Source organism: Harpegnathos saltator, unplaced genomic scaffold, assembly GCF_003227715.2.
Source record: "Harpegnathos saltator strain DR-91 unplaced genomic scaffold, Hsal_v8.6 scaffold636, whole genome shotgun sequence".
In the NCBI taxonomy this organism is placed as follows: Eukaryota; Metazoa; Arthropoda; class Insecta; order Hymenoptera; family Formicidae; genus Harpegnathos; species Harpegnathos saltator.
In genome coordinates, this window is record NW_020230467.1 from 536,875 (window position 1) to 554,704 (window position 17,830).

The 17,830-nt window shown below is 33.7% G+C and overlaps 1 protein-coding gene across 4 annotated transcripts; it reads left to right on the top strand.

Moving 5' to 3' along the window:
* Nucleotides 1-819: 819 nt before the first annotated feature.
* Nucleotides 820-16,412, top strand: LOC109504285 (secapin-1). 4 transcript variants are annotated; one of them, XM_025304677.1, is made up of 3 exons: nt 823-981; nt 1,045-1,108; nt 14,949-16,412. In XM_025304677.1, exon 3 carries the CDS (start codon nt 14,988-14,990, stop codon nt 15,321-15,323), a length of 336 nt encoding a protein of 111 aa, XP_025160462.1. In that variant the 5' UTR covers nt 823-981; nt 1,045-1,108; nt 14,949-14,987; the 3' UTR covers nt 15,324-16,412. The 4 variants fall into 4 exon arrangements, with proteins under 4 accessions (XP_025160464.1, XP_025160462.1, XP_025160463.1 ...); XM_025304678.1 differs by having other exon boundaries at nt 1,049-1,108; XM_025304679.1 differs by lacking the exon at nt 1,045-1,108 and having other exon boundaries at nt 820-981.
* Nucleotides 16,413-17,830: the final 1,418 nt, after the last annotated feature.

Here is a 17,830-nt window from a genome sequence, read left to right on the forward strand (position 1 = left end):
TCGATCTCTTTGACTAACCATTCCAAATGTTTCGAATCTTTTTCCGCGCAGGAAACTTTGTCCGACACACGACGGACACACGTGAGCGGGGGGGGAGGGGACATTCATTAAATGTGCAGGGATTTCCTGCTGTTCGTGCTCGTCGATCCTTTTTTCCCCTCAAACCAATATGTAATCGTGTTTCTCTCTCGTCCCCTCTCTCTCTCTCTCTCTCTCTCCCTCTCTCTCTTCTTTTTGCTTAATCCACAAAGCTGGTTCGAGCCGCGCTCTCGCAACTTTCTCGCAATTTCGCGATACTCAATTTTCAAATACGTCCGCGGCCGCAACACGTGTGAAAGGAGAGAGGCAGAGAGAGAGAGAGAGAGAGAGAGAGAGAGAGAGAGAGAGAGAGAAAGGAAAACGGAAATTCAGAGCGAGTTGAAATTAAATAAGTAACGCGCGTCGTTATTCATTTTTTTTACGCGCGCCGTTGAAAGCGCCATTATCACGACAGCGCGCGGCCGTTAAAATCAACTGCGAATCGATTAGAAAAAACAGCCTCTGCGCTTTGGAAATTACGCGCGCGGATTCCGACGCTCCGATACGCGCGTGTGTGCAACGCGATCAAAGAGACCAAAGAACACAATGAGCATCACTCGAGGCCAATAACGAGGAATCCCGAGCAATAATGGAACTCGGTAAACGGCAAGAGGCAAACGGAGAGGCGAGAGAAAGAGCGACACGGAGGCTGGGGGGGCCGAGGGGGGATACTGGTCGGAGTCTCTCGCGTCACAGAGATCCGCGTTTGCTAAGATAAAGCGGCGCATCTTTGACCTCGACCGTGTTAAAGAACGATACGTCGTCGTCGCGAGAGGAGGAGCGACGACGATACTTCGCCGGCCGGGAAAAGTCTCGCATTTACGTCTCGGCGTCGCTCAAAGAAAGCCACCACCGGCCGCCGGCTGTGTCCCCCGTGAATAACGTTCGTTATTCGTCCTGGAAGTGAGTTTATTACATTGTGCGCGCGCGCGCGCGCGGCTTCTACTACATGGCGAGTTTTTACAGCTAGCTGGCAGCCCAGCGGGATATAAAACGTCGTTGGCATACAAAGTGCAAAAAACGCAACCAGGTAGGGGCTGAACCTTTCTCTCCCCCCCCCTCTCTCTCTCTCTCTCTCTCTCTCTCTCGCGTAGCTCTCTTTGACACACGCTCCGCCCACGCCCTCGCCTTATCTTCATTTATCTAACGGTCCTCGGAAGTGTACTTTCACTGTTCCCGAAGAAATGGAGAATAACAACTCCATCATGCACCGCGCGCGCCGCGACTTCGATTTTTCCACGCAGCGGCGGCTTCCGCCGGTCGATCTCTTCCGCGGCCATCGTCGGAATTTCGGACGGGAAACTTTCGCGCTAGGGCCGAAACTTCGCTTTCGCGCAGACATTCTCGATTCTTCGTATTTTAGGTCGGACATTCCCTCAAACGTCGCAGTCACTTGAGGGTGTATCAAGGAATGAGCCGGCTGTAGATTTGTTAAAGTACACAGCTCGGATATCGATTGCGCCTCTTAAAACGCTACGCACGCGAAATTGGGCCGAGTCGATATCGCGCCGTGCCATAATTGCCATTGTCGTAACACCTTGTGATTAAAGAAGCAAACCGCTCGGTGGAGGAGTTTTTCACGGTAGCGCTCATTGTGTCGAATCGGTTCCCGATATTGGAAGCCACGAGCAGCGGGGGTCGATTGATACAAGATACCTCGTAAGATATACTACTGTGATCAAAAAGTATCCGAACTTTATTTTAAAAAATCAAAATTACCATTCAATCATCAAAATTCTTATAGTCTTCTTCAAAGTAGTCCCCATTGCTTGCACCGCACATATGTCAGCGTTTGATCCAGTCCTGGAAACATTGCTCACACGCGGCAGACGGTATGGCCTTCAATTCATGCAGCGATTTTTCTTTGATGTCCTCAATCGATTCGAAATGCTGTCCGCGAAGTGATTTTTTCAGTAGGAGGAACAGGAAAAAGTTGCAGGGCGCCATGTCTGATAAATACGATGCTCGCGGAACGACATTCGGTGAGTTTTTTATCAGAAATTCACGCACAAGTGTCGAGGTATGCGATGGTGCGTCGTCGTGATGCAAAATCCACGAGGTGTTTTCCCGCAATTCCGGTCGTTTCTTACGGACTGTATGCTGGCACGATCCAAATAATATTTCAACTTTATCTGCTATCTCTCGCACAGTCAATCGACAATTTTGGAGCACCAATTCTTTCACTTTCTCAATGTGAGCGTCATCCGTTGACATTGATGGTCTTCCAGAGCGTGGGTCGTTTTCAACGGATTCTCGTCCTTCTTAAAACTTCTTAAACCACTCAAACGTACTTGTTTTCGATAAACAATCATCGCCATAAGCTTTTTGCAACATTTTGTATGCATTTGTGAACGAAATTTCGTTCGCGACACAAAATTTCAAACCAATTTTTTATTCCATGTTTTTCGACATCATAAAAATCGCCGCGCACAACAATCTTCACTGACACAAATAACTTTCAAACGTCTTGAAGGAACGCCATGATTTTCTCACCACGTGTGAAGGACATGTGTACCAACTTAAGAAAGCAAACGGATTTGATTTACAGTTTATCCGTGAGTTTAAAAAAATAAAATTCGGGTACTTTTTGATCACAGTAATAGTTGAGCTGTACTCTCCGTAATTTTTACGATACAGTCAGGTAGGAATAAAAATGTACCGTCGCTCTTCCATTCGCAAAATCCGGTCGCGTCTTCAGCATTTATTATATCTTGAAACATTAACAGTGTCGTCTGTTTCATCTTAACCATCTTGCGTTCTACATGACACATTGATATGCTGAATATTGCAGCCAGGTTCATCAAGTCGCCGGTGATATTTCACATTATCTTGACTTCGTTTTACAAGGACGCGCTATTATTGGCAGCTTGCATATCTCATGATTGTCTCAACGGGAAATGTCAATTAGTTCATTAAGCGCACTTCACCAAACAAATGATATACAAGAGTAATAAGAAAAAGAGAACCTGGAGAGGAGTGGAGATAAGATTTTATATAATGACGTTGGTTCTCTACTACGAAAGGACATCTCAAGCATGGAACATTTCTTGAGACTTAATTGGGATGCGGTCCAGCTTCCTCAAGTCTATGCAAGTCCAAGTTCCTGTACAAAAAAATATTTTTGCGTCTAATTGGCATCTATTTCGGTCTTACAAAAAATGATATATTCTGGTTCTGGGGAGATCCACGAAAAATCGGATTAATGGTGTCACATTTCAAACACGCAATTCTAAGTGGAAAATCTAAATAGATCCCATTTTTTCTATCAAACGTTTTCCCAAAGTTCTCGTTTTTGATTTCTATTTTATACCTGTATTCTTTAACAAGATGTCGGGAACATTTTAGATGCAGTCATGCACATTTTACAAGTTTGATATTTAAGCTGTTTCAAATATTTCTGTTTGAAATAAATTATAAATATCTGGAATGAAGCAACATATAGCAGGCTTTTTCATGTTACATGATGTTACTTATAGTTTTATATTTAAAGTACAAATACGATATTTTTTGTACTGATTAGATATCAGTTAGATCTTAAATGGACTCCAAAAGATTTTTTACTTGGAAACGAATACAAAATCCATCTCGATGTATGTTTCCATTTTTGTATCAATAATCGGGGTAAGAATGGAATTTTCCAAATCGTATTGCAGTGCGACAGATATTTGGAACATGTTCAACTAATCTGATCGGAATCTATGCTGTATTTGGGAATATATGTGACATTTTCGCATGAGAATATTTCAAATAAGCGATATCGAATGAAGAATCCGACGTTTTCGCAATATGTTTTAGTCATTATTTTATACTTGGGTTTTTTCACTCGTATAGAAATTTCCCAAACACTCTCAAATATGATATAGATTCCGTTCAGTTTTCACAAACTTGTTGCAAATAAGTGAATCATGTTACGATATCATTTGGGAATCCCATTCTTATCTCAGCTATAAAATTTTTGAGATCTATCCCGACTTCCAAATTAAATCTACTTATAATTAAATATACTTACGATTTTAAGTAAGAAACTCAATTAGCTTCAACGTTTCTTCAATTTTTTCTTGGTTTCTAGTTTCTGCTTCCTATTTATTTTCTATTTTATTTGATATTTTATATTTCTGTTCAGTGCAGTTATATTCGCAGATTCATTATAATTTACAACAATATTAACATAAAAATAGATTATTAAAATTTGTAAATAAATTGAAAAATTAATTAAATTAGAACGTTACAGTAAAAACTTAACGGACATTATCAATGCATTTTACAATCCTGATTTTGTAAAAATATATAATTGCTGTCAACGTTGTTAAAAAATGTGTTTTGTTATATCTTAACATTTAATAAGATTTGCTTGTTTTCTAAAAAAGTAAAGTTTATTTTGGTACTTTGTCTCACAGATTAATTGATTATTCCTATAATGAATTTTTGATGAAACTTTTTCGTAATTGTTTAAATATCTTTTTACCAATCGGTGCCTTTGAACGCATAATTTATTTTTTTCTACGGAATTAATTTATATATTTTACTTGTATTTAATTTCCATAATTATATTATTGTATGTTATTAAATGTGAAAAATCAAAGTAACGTATTGTAAACTCGGAAGCAATTACAATGCCGGTTCCTTTTTCGGTCGATTTCTTTGAAGTGCATTTCGATTATAAATGGTTGACATGACATGCTTCCTGTTGCAATTTTTGAATACATACATATATAAGGAGTAATAAGATTAAAATGAGTGATAATTTAAAAGTTTGGTGTTACCTATTCTCAACGTTACATCGTGTAATTGCTACATTGTATTGCGAGATAAATATTATGCCAGGAAATATTTTTTGTGAAAAAAGTACACTCTTCTTTTTGCAGCAAAGGTTGGCATATTGAAAATTTTTATTAATTATAAAAAAATGTAGATACGAGTGCGTTATAAATTTCACACAAAAAATTATACAGTATAAACTTAATGAACATATCAATGTATTCTGTAATTCTGACTTTGTATAAATGTATGATTACTATTAACGTTATTATTAAAAAAATGTATCTTGTACTCTAACATTTAATAAGATTTGCTTGTTTTCCAAAGTGTAAAGTTTATTTTGATATTTCATCTTATAAATTAATCAATTAGTCGTAAAAGCAAATAATTACAAACATTACAAATAATTGCAATACATTTGACTGTTTAACGTAATGTCAAAGTTTTATATTTAAAATAAAAGTATAAAATGTGTCATTTTACTAAAGGCACTTACAATTCATTTCAAAAAAGGTTGAGTAAAGTTTCAAAAAGTTTCAAAAAGAGATTGAAACAGTTTGAATAATTTACGTTCATTTAATATTTATACATGCACAGTGTACGTAAATACACAAGGCACTTTAGATATTTGGTTCGATATAAATGCGAAGTAAAAATTGATAAAAAGGAGACTGCGAGAAGAGACGCTTGATAGAGAAAATAAGATCTATTTACTTAAAGTTACTTACTTAAAGTCGCATTTTGAAACGTTATACCTTTGATTCAAATCTTCGTAGATCTCCCAATCAGAGCTTATCATTATTTTGCGAAAGCGGAGTGGATCCCGATTAGATCCCTGAAAATTTTCTACGCGAATTATTCCATTGAATAAAATCGTTCATACAAAAATGGAATTATCTATTCGATACAAAAATATATCGACTTTACCGACTGAAAGGTCGAACGAAAAGCGCGCTAGAGTTTCCACGGTATAATATTTCTGTTCCAATTCTATGCAGAGCACCCCCTGTGTTTGGAGTAAAAGTGGGTTACCTAGTCGATTTCGTAATCGGGTGACGATTTTTCGGACAAATTTAAAAGTTTTAATCGTAGTCTACGCTGCGTCTAGGCGAATCTTGAGAAATTTCCATGGACGCAGCATGGGAGCGACGTAAAATCCGTTCATGAGACGGCAGACGGCAGACATTTACCGAATGATATGCTACAATAACGCTCGGTGTCGTGTTGCATTTCACACTGTTACATCAAATACATACTCTGTATTATATTACATATGCGGTATACACAGCGCGGCAGCGCCGGCGACGAGAGCGCAATCGCGTGACTAGACGCAGACAGGGACGAGAAAGCGTTATTGAGCACGTGCACATAAATGTTTCTGAACAGCCTCGTATTTTACTTCATTCCGGCCGATAAGAACCTTCCCCGCGTGATCCGAACAACTCATTTCTGACAACCCATTCATCGTTTTCCGCAGAGGCACGTAACCTACCGCCCCCCTGCTACGTCTCCTCCTGCGGCCGCGCGCTACTTTCGGACGCACAACCGGCGAACAAATAAAATGCGAGGCTGCATTTTCCATCGCGCACTGTTATTCCAGTTATCGCGGATGTAAAGGTCCCGCCCCCGTCTGTGAGCATGAACCAACTGTTTGGCCATAGATTCGCAGTATTAAATTTGTACCCTTAAGGGGTAACATCTGAGTGAGCCTGAAAACACAGAGTAAGTTTGGGAATTTTTTGTCGTTAAATAGCATAACATGGATGGAAAATTGGTTTGAAGGCCGCCTTTAACGTGCATATCTTGAACTGCACAAAACAATTTTTTGTTATTATTTTGCCTTCAGATGGTGGCGCTAAAGTTCTCCAAGTAAAACCACATTTTTCTCATGGGTCCCCGCGGCATTGCAGCAGAAATACCGTATACTTTCAAAAAGGACAAAAAGGCAGAATTTTTGTTAATCTACATTAAATTTGCTAAAGAAGTACACACGTACACAGGGAGGACAAGTTCTTTGGATTTAGTAATCTTGTTTGTTTGACTTGGATTTGTTTCATTCAAACAATAACATAATTTTGTACCAAATATCATTTGGTTAGATAAAAATTATGTTGTTCCATTAGAGTTTTCTTTAATATTATTTAATAGAAAAAATACAATTATTTTAAAGAAACGAAGTATAGCTTTACACCAAATAATATGTTATTTGATTAGATTAAAATTTAATTTCTGTCAAACAAACAAATTCTTTGATGTTGATCAAATTAATAATAAAGATCATTATTTCTTTCAAACAACGTATTATTTATGATAAATATTATAATGTCTGGATGAAAATTCTAAAGTATTTGTTTAATATAGAGATAAAGAGAGAGAGAGAGAGAGAGCTAATCACTATGTCTATTGTACAACTTTCATCGTTTTTGACTGCTGGATGATTTCCCGCGCTAGTTGGTAACCACTCAGTATCTACGATGAAAAATTGACAATCGACAATCGACAATCGACACGTGGAGTGTATGGGCAAGAGCACAGGCTTTTGCATAACGCATAATACATAACGCATAAGAGAATAAACGAATTAGTTTTCTTCATTTCCCTCATCAGGATAGAAATGAAGACCTCTGATTGGTTGATTCTTTTATGCGTTGTGTATTATGCGTTATGCAGAAGTCTGTACTCTGGGCCTATAAGTGATCTTGCCGTTTACGCATTGCATGCCGGTTCTTAAGCGTCGTGCCATAACCTACAAAGTTTTATCTGCAAGCAAGACAATTGTTAACGTACTTTTCCACGTTTAAAAGGCTTAAAAACCATTTAATTAACAATCATATAGTAGATCAGTCTTTAAATATAGAAGAAGAAGTTGAAGTATTTAATGCTCGCAATATTTCAAACTGTCAGGAGGATATTCAAGATTCTTCTAGTAGTACATATAATACACCTTATATTTCTAAATCTTCTGACGATTTCGAAGCACTTGATATTTTGCAAATATGTCAAAATGCTATTTTACATTTCATGGGCAAAATGTATAGTAATTCCTTTTTAACCCGAAACTTTATTCAATATGTAATGAAGGAAACGACAGGTTTAATAAAAATAATATTGTTCTACATAGAGTCTATGTTAAAAAGGCAAATTTTAATAGAAGATATCTTAAATAGTATATCTAATGTTTGTCAAGACATCAAAAATATGTTTGAGACATTGAAAACTGAACATAGAAGATTGAAATTTCTAGAGAATAATAAGTATTATATTAAGCCAAGTACTTTTTTTATTGGAGAAAGGGCCGTTCTTGCAAAACGGGATAAATCTTATGAAGCTAATACAGTTATCGAAAAATGTGAAGGACAGATAATATCATTGCGTGAGATTTCAAAACAGTTTCTAGAATTACCAAATGTCTATAATGACATTATTGCATATATGCAAGAAGAAAAGTCTCTATGTAACGAGAATATACGTTGTAGTATTTTACAAGGAAATTTGTGGCTGAAAATGAAACTTAAATATAAAAATAAAATAGTATTCCCCTTATATCTTTTTTATGATGAATTTGAACCTAACAATCCGTTAGGTTCAAAATCTGGAATATATAAAGTAGATGCCATATATGTTTCTATTGCTTCGATACCTGTTAAGTACGCTTCTTCATTGGAAAATATTTTTTTTAACTCAACTTACTTTCTCGGCTGATCGAACACAATATGGTAATAAAAGTATATTTTATAAAGTAATCGAGGAACTGAAATATTTAGAAACTAATGGTATTCAAATACAAACATCTTCAGGAGATAAAATCTGTGTATATTTCACGTTACTATTAATTTTAGGATATAACTTAGGTTTAAATTCTATTTTAGGTTTTAATGAAAGCTTCCAGTCCAACTATTTCTGTTGTTTCTGTAAAATCCACAAAAATGAAGCAAAATATCAAATAGCAGAAAACGAAGATTTACGAAGTATTGACAACTACGAAAACAATTGCTTGTCTCTCTCATAATGATTATCCCTCTCATGGGATTAAAGAAAAATGTATTATATTTGGCACGAATTACCAAATTTTCATGTTACAAGTAACTTATCTTGTGATTTAATGCATGATGTCCTGGAAGGAATTCTGCGATATGATATGGCCGAAATAATAAGTTATCTTATTCAGAAGAAATACTTTTCACTTGAACAGTTAAGTGAAAGAATAAAATATTTTAAGTTTCTAGCAATAGATACAGGTAGTCCAATACCTTTCATTATACCTTTTATTACCGGAATATTTAAAAAAAAATCTGATAATGACTGCAATTAAAATGTTAGCATTAACTACTTATTTTGGCATACTCATTGGTGATTTAGTTTCTTCGTCAGCAACTATATGGAATTTTTATATACTTTTATATAAGATGTTGGATATACTTCTTTCTAAAACAATTTCTAATTCTTCGATATCATATTTAAAGTATCTAATTACAGAGCACCATCGACTTTACTGTAATCTATTTGAACAAACTTTAAAACCTAAATTTCATTTACTTGTTCATTATCCTATGATTATGAAAGAAGTGGACCCAGTATGACATATTTGGGTTATACAGCATTGCGTTATGAAGCATTTCATAAACAACTAAAAGCAACAGCAAAAATTGTTAGCTCCCGTATCAATCTCCTGTTAACGTTATGTGTTAAGCAACAACTAAAAGTTTGTTTTAGAGTTTTAAGCAAAAAAGGATTGTCTTATGATAGAATATGGACCTTTCTTAGGCAAAATACGCGATCTAAAAGAAGTAAAATTACTTCCTATAATAAAAACTTCTAACTTTGCTTTCTCTGAAGAAGCGAATATTTTTGCATCAGTAAAAATTGATAATATTCAATATAATTTAAAAAATATCATACAAATTAATGATACTGAAGTGGATTGTATTATGAAATTTGGACGTCTTCTATATATTATTTGTGATAAGAAATGTATTACTTTTATTTTGCCACCACTTACAACAATTGCATTTCAAGATCATATACAAGCATATGAAGTAGAAATAAATGAAGACGTTCAGTCTCTATAAAGTATTCTATAAAGTATTCTAAAGTTCAGTATAAAGTGGGTTCTATAAAGTGGGAAGATTTACTAAATAAATTCCCTTATAATATACATGTAATGGGTAACGGGTAACGGTAAAAATTATATTGTACCTTTGCAATGAACTAAAAATAAATTTTGTATTGTGTCTTCCCCTTTTAATAAGAAGCATCCAATTTCAAAACACGAGAAAACAGAAGTTTAAAGCATTGCGTATGTAATTTTTAAGATGAAACTGTAATTCTATCAATACCAAAGACATGCTTGTACAAAATGTTTGACGATATGTGTCATATATGTTATATACATGTAGAATAAGTTACCTTAGATGATAAAGTTCTCTACTATTTTATAAACAACCCTACATATATTTCTAAGTTATTAATTTCAAATCATGCATCTATAGATAGCCTTCTTTCATTTAATTAATAACTCGAAATTTTGTTTAGTTATTCGCGCAATAATTGATGACTTTCTTATTTGAAATAATCTAATTTACAACTTAAATTACTTTCTAATAACACTTATCATCAAATATGACATGTAATCATACTTCAAAAGACAATGTCATTTATTTTTAAGAAATATTTTATATTATTTTATATTATTTCATATTATTATATATGTGAAATATATAAATAAGCACATCATATAAATATATGCGTCTCTTTCTCTTTATTGATCTTATTTTCTCGTTTTATTGATGTATCTAAACAATTTTATGAGTTGCTTTAAATAACATTCTATTTAAAAGAAAGAAATAAATTACTAATGCTTAATCTAAATTACCTGCCAAATTAGTGTGCCTTTTTCATGGATATTTACTTCTTTAAAAAATTAACTGAAATGTTCATGAAACGTTAGAAACATCTTTAAAAAAGACATATTAACGGGAAATTTAGATTAAACACTAGTAATTTACTTGTTTGCTTAAAATAGAACGTTAATTAAAGCAAATCATAAAATTGTTTGCATGGAACAACTGAATATATGAAAAACGCAATAAAATGATTTAAGTGAAAGAATACAATTGTTTATAGTAATAAATTGAGTTATTAGAATGAAGCGGTTGAATTATTTAAGCATTATAATAAATATTTTAAATGAAACAAATAGTTCTTTAGATAAAAACAACAGTTTCTCAGATAAAATAAAAAAAGTTTTTCTCTACATATTACATTATTTTAATGAAACAACAAATTTTATTGTGTCAAATACATTTGTATTCTTTTATGAAACAAATATTTTATTTGAAATAAAGGTATATATGATTTGCAAATTCAAACATTTGTGTTTGTTAATTCAAGAATTGGTTTCTTTGGTCCATTTCAAAAGATTTATTTCTTTAGGTTTAATAAAATTTATTAAATCCAAAGAAATCGTTCTCTCAGTGTATACGTTAAAATATTGCTTTTTGTAGAAATGTTGAACATTAGGAAAAAAGTTTCAGTTTTATCCAAGAAATTCAGTGAAAAGATATTTATAATAACAAAAGTTTTAAACCGTTCATAAAAATCATGTGTACTTTTCTGGAGAATTTAGTTTAACAGCTACTGTAAAAATTTCAAGTGAATCGAATGAAATTTGTTAAAGTTCTGCTGCAAGCCAATTTGAAAAACGTGGTATTACTTCAGCGCCGCCATTTTGAGGCAAAATAATAACAAAAAATTGTTTTGTGTGTAGTTTAAGATATGCACATTAGAGACCTTCAAACCAATTTTCCATCTATGTTGTTATTTAACTACAAAAAATTCCCAAACTTACTCTGTGTTTTCAGGCGTTCCCCCTTAAACGGTTGGGTCGCGACAATACTGTGTGAAAGATAATGGTTAACACACAACACGAAGGCGCTCCATAAATCTGTGCGCTAAGTGTTTATAAATACGATTTATGACGTACACTTTGCATCATTCTAGCAACAAAGTGTTAATCAGATCCTTTATGTGGATTATGTTTAAAACTTCGTAAAGAGATAATCTGTTTTTTTTTTCTTTGCGCGTTAACGTACAACGTTTTGATTGAGATTACCCGCGTTATGAAATGCTAGATATTTATAAATACAGGGTGCGTCTAAAACTTCTTTATCGACAAACTTAGAGGACAGATTATATGTTGAAAAATAAGTAAAATAGGTTAGTAAATATATATGTCCGCAAAACCTTCGCTTTTAAGATATAACCTTCGGAACATGATAAAAATGAAAAAATGTGTCACGATAAGCGGGTTAAGAATGCCAATATCTTTTACACGTGTTTGATGATAATACTTATCAATTTTGATAATTTCTGGATATTTACGAAAGAGTCATTCGTTATGACGCTGGTATATATCGTCACGAGTGAAATTACAAAAAATATATTTTCCCCTCGATATCATGGATGCCTACACTTTTGAGGAAATTTGGCTTGCAAATTTGGCAAAAATTTTGAACAATTTTTACAAGAGCATTTATTTAATTATTTGTAAAACGAGATTTAATTTATGAATAAAATACATTTTTTTAACTGATATTGCGGCAATTATATCTCAGAAACTAAGCCTTTGAAAATGTATATTTATTTTTTTCAAGATATTTTTATGTATTTATTTTTTGTTATATGGAATTTATCCTGTGAGTTTATCGATAAAGTTCAGATACATCCTATATATCACATGTACGATAGACTTATTAATACACGCTACTAAAGAAATGATGAAGTCAAATTTTCTCGTACTTTTACTATTTTTCATTCACTAGTTTTATATTATGGTTGTATTATATACTTTACATAACAATTTTTTGAGAACTAGATCAACACGCAATCTTGTAATGTTTTAATATCATTTCTACAAGTCTCTTTCACTGTTTCCTCATTTTTCATTAAAAGTGTAAGAGTAATTTGCTCGCTGAAGTTAAAAATGCGGTGAAGCTGTTTTCGTACCTGTAATATGTGTGAACATATAAAAAATCAACATCAGCTTCAATTATTTCAAACTTTAGTACGATTGATCTTTTTTATACTTGTAGAAGTGTGTAAATCGAGTGTCTCGATCAATATTCCCTGAAAATTTAATGTAAAATTTGATTTACATCGGAAACTAATAAACGTGATGACTAGTGATTAGCTAAATTAAAATTATATCGATTTCTATTTGTAGCAAGTTTACTGTTAAACGTATGTGAATCAATATGGATATTTATGATAGAATTAGAACGTGTTATGACATTGTTATTTTAAATGTATCAATGATTACAAACAAATAATGAATCATACGCATATGACAAGAATCTCCCTCTCTCTCTCTCTCTCTCTCTCTCTCTCTCTCTCTCTCTCTCTCTCTCTCCCTCCCTCCCTCCCTCCCTCCCTCCCTCCCTCCCTCCCTCCCTCCCTCCCTCCCTCCCTCCCTCCCTCCCTCCCTCCCTCCCTACCCTCTCTCTCTCTCTCTCTCTCTCTCTCTCTCTCTCTCTCTTTAACATGTATTTAAATATATAATAAAAATAACTATGTAATATATATTAATATTATAGAAATTTCTATATAATATATATTTAAATATATAAAATTATATTTAACAAAGAAGAAAAATATACATGTTTAAATTTATTAAATTAATGTAAATATACAGGGTGTCCAGGATTTTTTGGAAACGAAATATTGTGAAGATTAATCAGATCAAACTGAGGAGAAAAGTCATGTATCAGGTAATTTTACATAAATCGTAACAGTTATTAAGTTATTAATGATTGAAAATGATCACATCTAGAGGCTCTTCTAATTGATAATTTGAAAATACTTATTTACAAAATAGTAAAGGACTTTTTTGTTCAGGATGACCTAATCTGCAATATGACGGCTATTGTGTCTATCGATAGATATGAGTACATTGAACTTTGAACTCTGAATTTTGAACCTGTCACTAGGCACAACAGCCGTTATATAATTATAGATTAGGTGATTCTGAACAAAAGAGTCCTTTACCATTTTTCAAATAATTACGCAAATTTTCAACTTATCAATTCAAAGAGCCTTTAGATGTGGTTATTTTCAATCACTAATAACTTAATAATTATTGTGATTTTTACAAAATGGCACTTGCCTTTTCTTCTCAGTTTGATCTGATTAATCTTCACGATTTTTCGTTTCCAAAAGATCCCAAGCACTCTGTATATATAAATATATACATTGTTTGATTGTTTAGATCACTTTTCTGTCTAAAAATTTCGACTTTAACTTAAAAAAAAGAAATATGTACGGTAAATTTATCAGAAAATTACATTTTCTGTAATCGTATATTTAATAATTCACATTTTAAAGAATAAAACCGTTTACAATTTTGGGAGTTTTCATTTTCAATCGTCAGTAGTCATTTTCAACCATTAATAACTTAATAACTATTGCGATTTCTGCAAAACGGCACTTGACTTTTTGTCTCAGTTTGATCTGATTAATGTTCAGAATTTGTCGTTTCAAAAGATCCCAGACACTTTGTATATATTTATATTTATATCTATATGTATATTTTATCTTTATGTATATTTATACATATTAATATATATATAAATTTCTATAATATATATTAAAAATTAGGAAGCATGTTTTTTTTTAATATCACTATGATATTATTAAAGCAAGCGTCTCTACAAGAATTGTGTATTACGAATACGGCCACACCACCGCGTTACACACCGTGCTATAATTCTACATCCTCCTGTTTGCGCGCATAGACATATTTATAGCTATGGAAAGCAAGAATACGGAGTGTTCCAACGCCATCGTTACTCCTCTCAATTACGGGAAATCGAGAATTAAATGACGAAGATGACGCTGGTTTTAACGTCGCAGTCTCCTCCGCAAGTGTTAACTCGGAAACTCGGTTAGAAGTCGGCGGGAGAGTTTGAAGCGCGAGATCGCAGTTTAAGTAAGGAATATAACGGGATCTCGAGAGACGTCGTCTCCTTTTCGTAAATTCCGACAACAAATTCCGGGAAGTTTCCGCCGTACCAGCAACGTCTCGCAATAACGCATCGAATGGTTTTCGCTTGTTTAAGGTGGAATTGTTCCAGTCGCGCTTTCCAGAAGGTACAACAATGAGATTTTATTCCCTCGGCCGTGTTCTGAGCGTGCTCGTTCTGCTCGTCGCTTTGACGTGCGCCGCGGAAAGCGCCAGTCTTCAAGCGAGGCGCTCCTTCTTGGAGGATATCGGAAACACATTGAGCAACATCGGAGACAAAATCAAGGATACTATGAGAGGTTTCGAGTCCGTGTTCAGTCAACCCGAGGACTTCGATCCCGAGAACCTCGTACCCACGACGACCTTGGAACCGAACTTGACTATTTATCGGAATATCATAAAAGCCCCGCTTAGATGCCCGCCTAATCATGTGTTAGTGAAGCAACGGTGTCGAGAGGTGTTCAAACGATAATGAAGTTCGCGAGATGTCAGAGAGGAATACGATATTACCGTTTCTCATTTCTGCCGAATGTCGGTCAGTCAATATTGTCTCGTTAGATAATAATGTGCCGTGAGATTTATTTCCTCCTGAAAATTGCAACAGGCGCAATTAAGCATTTTGGTGTATATGTTAAGGATAATCTAGGATTACCTCTCTTGACACATTGATACGAAAATAATAATCTCACTTTACTTAATTGCTTAGCATTTTTTTATGTCTTATTAATTATTAATTAAAATCGGTACATTGATCTTTTCTTTAATCGTACAGAACAGTGGAGATTCTGATATAAATATTTAAAAGCAAGTTTAATCATTTTTCACCGGTAAATGACAAGGTTTTATTATATATACTTTGGACCAAATTATATGGTCTTAAATATGCATTAATGTCAAATCATTTACTGTGATAATACAAATTATTATTTATCAAGTTCGCACCAGTTAATAGACTATACAAATACCTAAAACAAGTCATCTGAATAACTTTGAAAATATGCAAAATAAAAAAGAAATGTTAATAGGAGTAGATAGTAATAGAAATTGTAAAGTTTTAAGTAACGCGTTACATAGCAATACTAGTATGACCTTGAACAGCGTCATCAAGGTTACGGGAAGGTCACTTTGAATTTTTTAAATAGAAGTCCCCATGTTTTACTACATCATCTTTTTCTACCAATTAATTTGAACAACTTTTGTCTGAAACATTTTTTTATTCGCCTAATATTTTTTGAGATATTTAAGAAAAACTTGGTAACTTTTCCAATATTTTCAATATTTGGCTTACGATATCTCGATATCTATTTGACGGAAGAAAAAGTAATGCTAGACTCCTTTACTCCATTTGGTCTTTACTCTATTTGGTCTGAATATTACAATAGTGCCCTAACTTTTGTTAGTTTGATGACCTTTAAAAATTTGACCATTGAAAAATCACCATGTTAACAAAAGTTAGGGCACTGTTGTAACAACATATTCTTGAGCCCAAATAAAGTAGAAAAGTCTAGTATCATTTTTTTCTGATAAATAGTTATTAAGATATCGTAAGCTAAATATTGAAAAAGTTACCAAGTTTTCCTTAAATATTAGAAAATATATATTAGTCAAATAAAAAAATGTTTGAAGCAAAAGTTGTTAAAATTAATTGGTCGAATAAAATGATGTAATAAAAAATAAGAATTTCTATTTAAAAAATTCAAGAACCTTTCCGTAACTTTTTAAGGTTATCATACTAATATTACCATGTCGCTAAAACCGTATAATTTTTGTATTTAATCTTTTTCTATCTTGCATATTTTCAAAGTTATTCAGGTGACTTGCTTTTAGATGCTTCATTCTGTACAATAACTATATAATTTTCACCCAAATTACATGAAACAATATAATCGAATATTGCAAAAATTGTTGTCGCAATCTTCCAAAATTTTGAATACATCTTAATCGGGTCCATAATACAAAATTCTTGTAAAGTCGCATGCCTTAACGACATTATAGCAACATTTTCGAAGCATGCTTTTTCTTATTTTAAAATATATAGAAATTTTTATAACATTTCATGTGTGTGACTGATTATTTATTACAATCATTGATATCCCTGTAATAACAATTGTTAATTGTAATAACATCTTCTAATTTTAGCATGTACATAATTTACATACTTTTAGGAAGTGAACTTGAATTGATTAAAGTCGATACACAATTATAATTCGGCTCATAACTGATCGTCGCATAAACTAGTTTTCCCGATATACATATTTAAAATTCAAAATATCTGAATATAATTGATATGTTAAATTACAAAGAAACGTTTAACGCCATACTTGAACACTTTGCCGACAGAATAATGACTTTCTTCTGCGAAGTTTATCTCGTTTTGGTTGTACAGAAAATTTCAAACCCTCTTGCGCAATGAAAGTGCGTTCAAAACTTAACTGAAGCATTGCTTAATATGTCACGAAGCGAAAGTATAAAAATGTTAAACTTGACATCTCGAGTCGCCGATTGGCGTATTTGTAGATGTGTAGTGGTAAATTTGCCCGGTGCGAAAGATTCGCGGCTGTCGAAACGCGGAGCGTTCACCCCGCTGGAGAAAAAGTTTCGGAAAACATCGCCGTGCATTTACAACTGGATTTAAAAGCTTAACAACGCGCGAAAAGTTTGCAAAAGGATATCTATATATGCGTGGTTAAGTCCGCTGAAAGCGCGGTAAAACAGAGCGCATTTAAATGAGACCTGTGTGTAGCGCGAGAAATACGAAAAGGTTAGCGCCTAGGATCGTGTCGGTGCTCGTTTGATGACACAAAGTTTGGACAGTCGCGTCTGCGTTATCGACGCTTCTGGAGCGTGTTATCCACTTTGGCATTCCCTTGTCCACCAAACTTGTGCAAATGTCAGCAGATATTTATAACGACGATTACATGAACGCGAGAATAGAAAGAAAAAGGGAAAACAAGAAGATACCTCTGCACTTTCGCTTGA

Coding starts and splice junctions, on each gene's coding strand:
- LOC109504285 (XM_025304679.1), top strand. CDS start 14,988: ATGAGATTTTATTCCCTCGGCCGTGTTCTGAGCGTGCTCGTTCTGCTC.